Below are 7,638 nucleotides of genomic sequence, written 5' to 3' on the forward strand. Positions count from 1 at the left end.
GTTGTTATAATTTGGACATGTAGTTACTAGCTTGGCTTTAACTCCTCTTATCCAAATTCATTTTTGCCTCTTCTTACCCATTACCTCACATATCCATATTTACCTCGGCATGTGTCATGGTCACTGGTTTGGTTGGAATGCATATGTTCGGTTGTAGAGATTATTTTCATATTAGATTGCAGGCATGTCCTTATAGGTCGTAGTTAGGTGAGTGTCGTTACAAAATTACTTCTTTCTATCTTTACATTTATTCACCTGTGCTTATTTGAGTGATTTGAGCGACCCGTGAGAGTCCAATTTGATAAGTCTCTATAGTTGACGGTTCAGCAGTTTTTAACGACTCAATAACTCGTTTGCATGATTCACAATGCTAATTGATTGTTAGTTGTGCATTAAATTGGTTTAGGTTTTACTTGTTGCTTTTCGCTCTGAGATTGAACTCGTTCCATTAGGTTCTAAGATCGAGTCTAGTTCTTGCTTGGGGACAAGCAAGGGTTTGGTTTGGGGAAGTTTGATGCGTGTCTAATATATGATGTTTTGCACCTCATTTCACACGCATTTTAGAGCTCAATTAAGTAGTTTATGCTACTATTTCCCTTGTTTCGTGTATTTCTTCCTTTTCGTGTGATTTTGTAGGAATGTGAAGAATATGGCGGAAAATGGACCAAATCTGCCCCGGAGTGTTTAGCATAGGATTTGACATGAAGTATTGACTCGAGGAATGAGCTTGGTGCGCGTTTCAAGGCCTAAAGATAACAAAAGCATGGGTGCATACGAGTTTAACAAGCAAAGAGCACTTCACGATATTTCAGCCTGCTTCATATGGCAATATCTCGAGTTCTACAGCTGATAATCGAGTGATTCCAATTGGAGGTGAAAGCTTATCCTCTTAGCGTTCCAACGCCGTGTAGAACGCCTGATTTGACTAAATAACGAAGAAATAGCAGCTGTTTTAAGATCGGTGCGCGCTGCAGGAATCGTCAGAATGCAATTCTGTACAACACTCTTGGTCGATCGACTGGTACAAGTGGTTGATCGACCACTCCATGAGCTGATGCGCAAGTTAAAAGATTGAGAATTCCAAAGACCATTGTGATTAGGTTTAGGAATAAAGGTTACGCAGGATTATTCCTATATAACATAACCTTAGTTTTCAGAATAACCATCCAGTTTCTATTATCAAGTTCTTAATATACAATTCAATAGTCATTAGTTTAGATTATTTTCCGTCAATAAAGCTTTCTTTACATTCGGTTTCGATCTTTCCTCTTCAATTCTCCCTACGGTATTTTCTGTTCCTTCGTTTAATACTCGCTGTTTTAAGTCATTCGTAGTATAGAATTGCTAGGTTAGAATCCCCAAAGCCAATTATCGTTTTATGTTAATTGTTTATTTAATTAATCTAAGCATGAATTCGTTAGCTTTATTTGATAATATTATTGCTGTTTTCATCACAAATATGAGTAGCTAAATTAACCCCGCTATGATGTAGGGGAGCTATAGCGTAGATGGCATAAATTATAGGCGATTTCGATTCACGGTATGGTCGGCCGACCGGTGCCCATGGTCGATCGACTGGTTACGCGTCTGGTTTTGCTTTGTTTGTTTCGTTAAGTGCTTTATATTTCAATGAGACCGAGAGGAGACTTGATAGATGCTCAAACTTGACCATCCCATAGATCGAGAGATAGGAATGGACAATAATTAACGAATTAAAACGACTAAATTGCTAAGATCGAGAGATAACGTGATTTAGTTGGCATTAGGAATCATTAATCAAGAACGAGAGTTAGTATTAGTGAGACTTAGGGAATAGTAGCATAGGCCGAGAGGTAGCTACTATTTAACATGGACCAAGAGGACTTGTTTTCCCCATCCTTCGCGACCGTATTTCGAAGTTACCTAGGATTATGTGTCATCGCAGCTATAGTGAACCGACCGTCTTAGCATTTCTTTTATCATAGTTTACATCTTTTGCAACTTTTATTTATTTATTTAATTTATGTTAATAGTTTTAGAATTTATTCACATCAAAACCCCCACAACTGTTACCCGATAGACTGAAATATATAGCAACTATTCTCTTCCTACCTCCCTGCGGATCGACCCTTACTACCGCTTGCTAGTTGTAGTTTGGAATTTATAAATATTATTTTTGGTACTCACTTCGACAGGTATCAAGGATTCCACAAGATCCAAACCCTACCACCCTTATGAGAACTATTATTAGTAGATAAACTCCAACCATCCATAAGTAAATTTTGCAAACTATTCAGAGCCAAGGATTTAACCTTGGTCTCTAGGAGACCAAACAAACCCACTTTATTCATATGCAGAAACCACTTTATATGCCTTTGCTTAGTAGGGTTGTTTAATCCCCTGACATTCCAGAAGCCAAGGTTATACGTTCCCCACCACAAGGTGAGGAACACTACCACTCGTCCCAATTCCTACCTTGGGTGTAGTCTTGGATTTGTTCAAGGCTTCCATAAGTGTAACAACTTGTTTGATCGGAAAAAACTCGGTTTAAAACCGTTTTGGTAAGTAAAAAGAGTGTTTTAATATTAGTGATGGTGTAGTGGTCGAAGTGGTCGGTCAAGTGATTTAATGCACGATGACGGTACCAAACAATGTGTAAGGCTTGTATTTACGATCGGTAGGTCGTAAATACGCGTCGGATTGTGACTTAAGAAGTCGAGTCGAGAATTTTAAGGGAGAAAAGAAGGGGCGGACACTCGCGTAAATCTCAAATGGGGGGCATTTGAGGGGCATTTATAGGGAAATGAGTGGTTGTGTGAGTTTTGAGCGACGTGGCAACTTGGGCTGCTCAAAGAGGTGCGAGCCACACCGCGGTTCTTCGAGGTGTCTTATCGCTTTCACAACAAACGCAATCATGATTTGTTCTATCCTAGGTTTTGTAGTCACATGTTTGGTACTTGACCAAACATGAATCCGGGAAAACTTAGGGTAGAAGGTTTGAAATGTTTTGTTTTTGGTGGTTGACTCGGTTTGACTCGTTGTTGGAGTCGAGATTTGAATTTTTGAGTCAGGTTTTGGTCCGGTGTCTGTTTTGACTCTAGTTAGTGTCATTGCGACCCCGTCGTCGTGCATTAAACACTCCAGGTATTTTTGAAATGTTTTGAAATATTTTATTTTCAAAATCGTTTTAAGTTTTCCGACGTAAAGTTGTACACAAACTGTCGATCAAACGCCGCGATTCCAAAACATGTTATAGTCCGATAATCATCGGGTGTTTGTTGGAGTCTCAGCAGATACTGGGTATCTACAGATTGTAGCCACTTCGGGCGTCTAGAAAGGTAAGCACTTCATGCCCAGCTGTGGCATCCACCATTGCATCAATATGTGGTAGTGGAAAAGGATCTTTCGGACAAGCTTTATTTAGATCTGTAAAATCTACACATACCCTCCATTTTCCATTCTTCTTAGGCACCACTACCACATTAGAAAGCCAGTCAAGATAACTGACTTCTATGATTTTTCCTGCCGCCAGGAGGCTGACTACTTCCTTGTTGATAACCTCATTCATCTCTGCTGCAAATTTTCTTCTCTTATGCTGCACTGGGGTGCAGCCTGGATTCACGCTTAACTTGTGTAAGATAATATATGGATCTATGCCGACCATATTATTGTGGGACCAAGCAAAACAGTCCATGTTCTCACTAAGAAATTTAATTAGCTGATCTCGTAGCTCCCTGATACAGGTTGCTCCAATTAATATTGCTCTATCCGGGTGCGCCTCATCCAGGTGGACCTGATCTAACTCCTCTGAGGGTGGCTCCTTGTATCCCTCCGAGGTTCCCCGGTCCTGTAATTACTATGAGGGATGCTTAGTTATGGCTTTCAGGGCTTGCTTATAACAGCTTCTAGATTCCTCACGATCTCCTTTCACTTTGACCACGCCCCACGAAGTTGGAAACTTGAGACACTGATGGTACGTTGAAGGGATCGCCTTCGTTTGATGCAGCCATGGTCTCCCCATGATAACGTTATAAGTGGCCGGACCCTCGATGACTAGGTACCTCACTAATTTGTTGACTCCTTCAATGGAATGGTTATCTCGCCTACCGAATGTTCTGTCTCACCCCTGAATCCCACTAGTGGCACAGATTTCTTTATCTTGTTTTCTTTGTCGAAGCCCATTACGTTGAGAGTTTCAAACATGATGAGGTTCACGGAGCTCCCGGTGTCCACCAACACCTTTCGCACTGTGCAACTCCAAATAGATAGCGTAATGGTGAGGGCATCGTGGTGCTGTTCTGCCTCGTTTCCTGTGTCAGCTTCGTTGAATGTAACCATAGGTAAGTCACTTTGACTCACTCTGCATGATGTTTCTGGGTAGTCTCCTTTGCCTTCGGTAGCTCGCCTCTTGGCTGCAGAGTAAGTTAACCCTGACAACTTGGATCCACCTGTTATCACGTTAATGATTTTGGTGCATATAGGCGGAGTAGAGGGGAGTACCTGGTTTGTTGTCTCCCTCTTATCCTGCTTGCCCCCACGTGATAACAGGTGATCCAGATTCCCTTTCCGCGCCTGAAATTTTACCTCCTTCCGTAGCCTGAAATAATCTTCTGTTCGATGTCCGATATCCTGATGCCACTTACACCTCTTACTGCGATCCCGATTGTTGTTAGGCCGGGCTGCGTAGGTGGCTTAGGCCACCTTACCTGGTCACCCAACTCCTTCAACGCTTTCAACAAACCTTTCATTCCTGTGTGGAACCCATACTCAGCTAACCTCGGAGGATATTGCGAATCCTCCACTTGTTGGGATTTCTCTGCTACTTTGCTGATGTTGGGTCTGCTGTATAGCCTGGCTCTCTCGCCCTTCTTCTCTGTTAGAATCTTCCTACTTGTCTTGCCGAAATTTGTCGTTCCTTTTTGTTGGGCCTGATATTTCCGCACTTACCCTGGCATCATAATCAGAGTATGGTCACCAAGGAAAGTTCATGTTCAACACCAAATAAACGAGCCTAGACCTCAGTACCATCTCCAAAATCAAGTTTGACCATGACCTGACAAACAAGATGGAAGTGTCAAGGCAGCTCAGGATAGGCACCATGCAGGAGAGGACAAGGTCAAGCGAGAAGATATTATTTGACCAAATCAAGGATAATTATGGAGAATATTTCATCATTATTACACCAATTAAGAGAGCAATTAAGGGGAATATTATATCATATCATCAAGCATTAATCCGGGTATTAAAGAGCATTGAAGGCGCAATTAATGGCGTCATCATGAGGGAACATTACGCCTTAAATGAGGAGATTATGCAGCTTAATGAAGATTACTATATAAAGGGGAGTCAAGATCATTCCAAGACACATTCCATTACGCTACAAGAGAATACATTACAAAACTTAAGCAAAATTCCTCATATTGTATTAATTATACGACAATTCTCCATAATACTTAGTGAAATCCTCTCCTGGCTTGGTGCTCGTGGTTTTTTCCCATTTAAGGGTTTCCCACGTACAAATTCTGTTGTCACCCTTTAGTTTATTTTCTTTTCTTTGCAATTAATCTACCCTAACCTATTCTGAAATTATAGTCTAGATAGTTGAGCTTGTTAACTTTGCAATTAATCTACCCTAACCCGATTCAGCCTTGCGCAGAATCACCCAAAACAATTGGCGCCCACCGTGGGGCAACTAGCTCATTAAATTATTTTTTCTTTTTCACAAAAAAAATCCTTTTTTTTCCTTCTCACAAAAAATTAACAAAAAAATGGCACAACCCACTGTGGAAGAACAACTGAACGCTGCCCTACAACAGTTGGCAGAAATGGAGAGTTTGAAAGAAAAGATGGCTCAGAGTGAGGCTGAAATCCTGCAGCTAAAAGAGTCTGAGTCAGCCCTGAAAGAGAAGTTGGAAAAAACTCAGGGATCAGGCTCCAAGATTCAGCCAGGAACTCCGTTCTCATCAATCATAAAACATTTTGATTTTTCAAACTTTGGGAGCCCTAGTTCCAAGAAAGTGATCAACATAGGAGACGAAGAAACCCCCAAAGATGATGAAGAGAAGCCTGATGAGACAGGAGCAGCAATCATGATGGCGGTAGTCGAGAAGATCAAGAAACTCCATGAAAATTTTGAAAAGAAATCTTGAGTTCCCATCACCATGGAAGAGGCTGCACCTGACAATTATGTTGATTCACCCTTTGTGGATGAAATAGCAAAGGTGGATCTTCCCAAGAAACTTGTGTTACCATCCATGAGGACTTATGATGGGACCTCCGATCCATTAAATCATGTGGCCTTCTATAAACAAAATATGTTGGCTGCATCAATTCCAAGCGAGTATAGGCAGGTCTGCATGTGCAAAGAATTTGGATTAACCCTAACCAGTCCTGCGCTGCAGTGATATATTAACCTGCCTAATAGAAGTATCAAGTCCTTTGCTGACCAAATCAATACCTTCAACCAGCAGTTTGCAAGCAGCGGGGAATTGGAGAAGCGTTCCAGTGACCTATACAAGATTACTCAGAAGCCGGATGAGACCCTCAGAGCTTTCCTGAACAGATTCAATAAAGAGAAGGTGTCCATCCCTAGATGTGATATTGGGACAGTAGTAGAGGCATTCAGGCAGGGAGTATTACCCCATAGTGATCTCTATGGAGAACTCACCAAGTACCCCTGCCATACCTTTGAGGATGTTCAGGCCAAAATGCTTGCTTATATCAGGCTAGAAGAAGATAAGAGTTACAAGCTTGGAGGATCCTACCATCCAAAATACTATGATAAACCAAACATAAAAGTAGCAGCAGAAGCAACAACTACAGGAGTGGTCCATATACCAAGCCTGATTATTCAGAAGTCAACCTAACACAAGAACAGCAAGGTAAGACTAAAATATGTCCACCTATTTCTGAACATAACTTCTGTGTTGACATTGCAGGCCTGATCAAGCGACTTGACAACATGAGACCAGTAGTCAGATGGCCCAGAAAGGTGGACAACCCAAATCCAAGGAGAGACCAGACCAAGTGGTGTGAGTTCCATATGGATGTAGGACACACGACAGAGGACTGCTTTACTCTCAGGAAGGAGGTAGCCTACCTATTGAAGGCTGGATATCTCAAGGATCTGATTAAGACCAAAGGCAGCCAATCCGGTCAAAACAGAAGCAACCAGGAGGAAAAACCAGAGCATAATCTTCCTCCACCACCCCCTCTCTATGAAGTAAAATTCATAAATGGTGGATCGAAAATTTATGGCCTTACCAATTCAGTAGCAAAGAAGATATCCAGGACTCCTCAGACGAAATAACCCTGCCAGTCAAAAAATATACCACCCATCACATTCAGCGATTGTGACCTGGTAGGCATCCCTGACCTGCATCACGATGTCCTGGTGATCTCCATGTAAATTGGGACTGCCAATGTAAGGAGGATCTTGATAGATGGAGGCAGCTCAGTGAACCCGATTATGCTAGATGTACTCAAAGCCATGGAAATCAACGAGGACCAAATTACTAAGAAATCCAGCATCTTGGTAGGATTCAGCGGAGAAACAAGGAACACGTTAGGAGAAATCTATCTCCCTACCTACGCTGAATGTGTTGCATCCTACGAAAGATTTGGAGTCCTTGACTGTCTGTCCTCCTACAATGTCATTCT

The 7,638-nt window shown here is 41.8% G+C and overlaps 1 protein-coding gene across 1 annotated transcript; it reads left to right on the forward strand.

Moving 5' to 3' along the window:
• Nucleotides 1-6,140: 6,140 nt before the first annotated feature.
• On the forward strand, nt 6,141-7,288 carry LOC141602316 (uncharacterized). The gene is made up of 3 exons (XM_074422620.1): nt 6,141-6,329; nt 6,447-6,720; nt 6,918-7,288. Exons 1-3 carry the CDS (start codon nt 6,141-6,143, stop codon nt 7,286-7,288), a joined length of 834 nt encoding a protein of 277 aa, XP_074278721.1.
• The last annotated feature ends 350 nt before the right edge of the window (nt 7,289-7,638 follow it).

Source organism: Silene latifolia, chromosome 9, assembly GCF_048544455.1.
Source record: "Silene latifolia isolate original U9 population chromosome 9, ASM4854445v1, whole genome shotgun sequence".
Lineage (NCBI taxonomy): Eukaryota > Viridiplantae > Streptophyta > Magnoliopsida > Caryophyllales > Caryophyllaceae > Silene > Silene latifolia.

Bases quoted from the DNA above. Each gene is read 5' to 3' on its own strand.
- LOC141602316 (XM_074422620.1), top strand. From the start codon at position 6,141: ATGGAAGAGGCTGCACCTGACAATTATGTTGATTCACCCTTTGTGGAT. The intron at 6,330-6,446 runs GTCTGCATGTGC...ACCTTCAACCAG, and splicing joins TTCCAAGCGAGTATAGGCAG to CAGTTTGCAAGCAGCGGGGA. The intron at 6,721-6,917 runs GTTACAAGCTTG...TTGACATTGCAG, and splicing joins CAGGCTAGAAGAAGATAAGA to GCCTGATCAAGCGACTTGAC.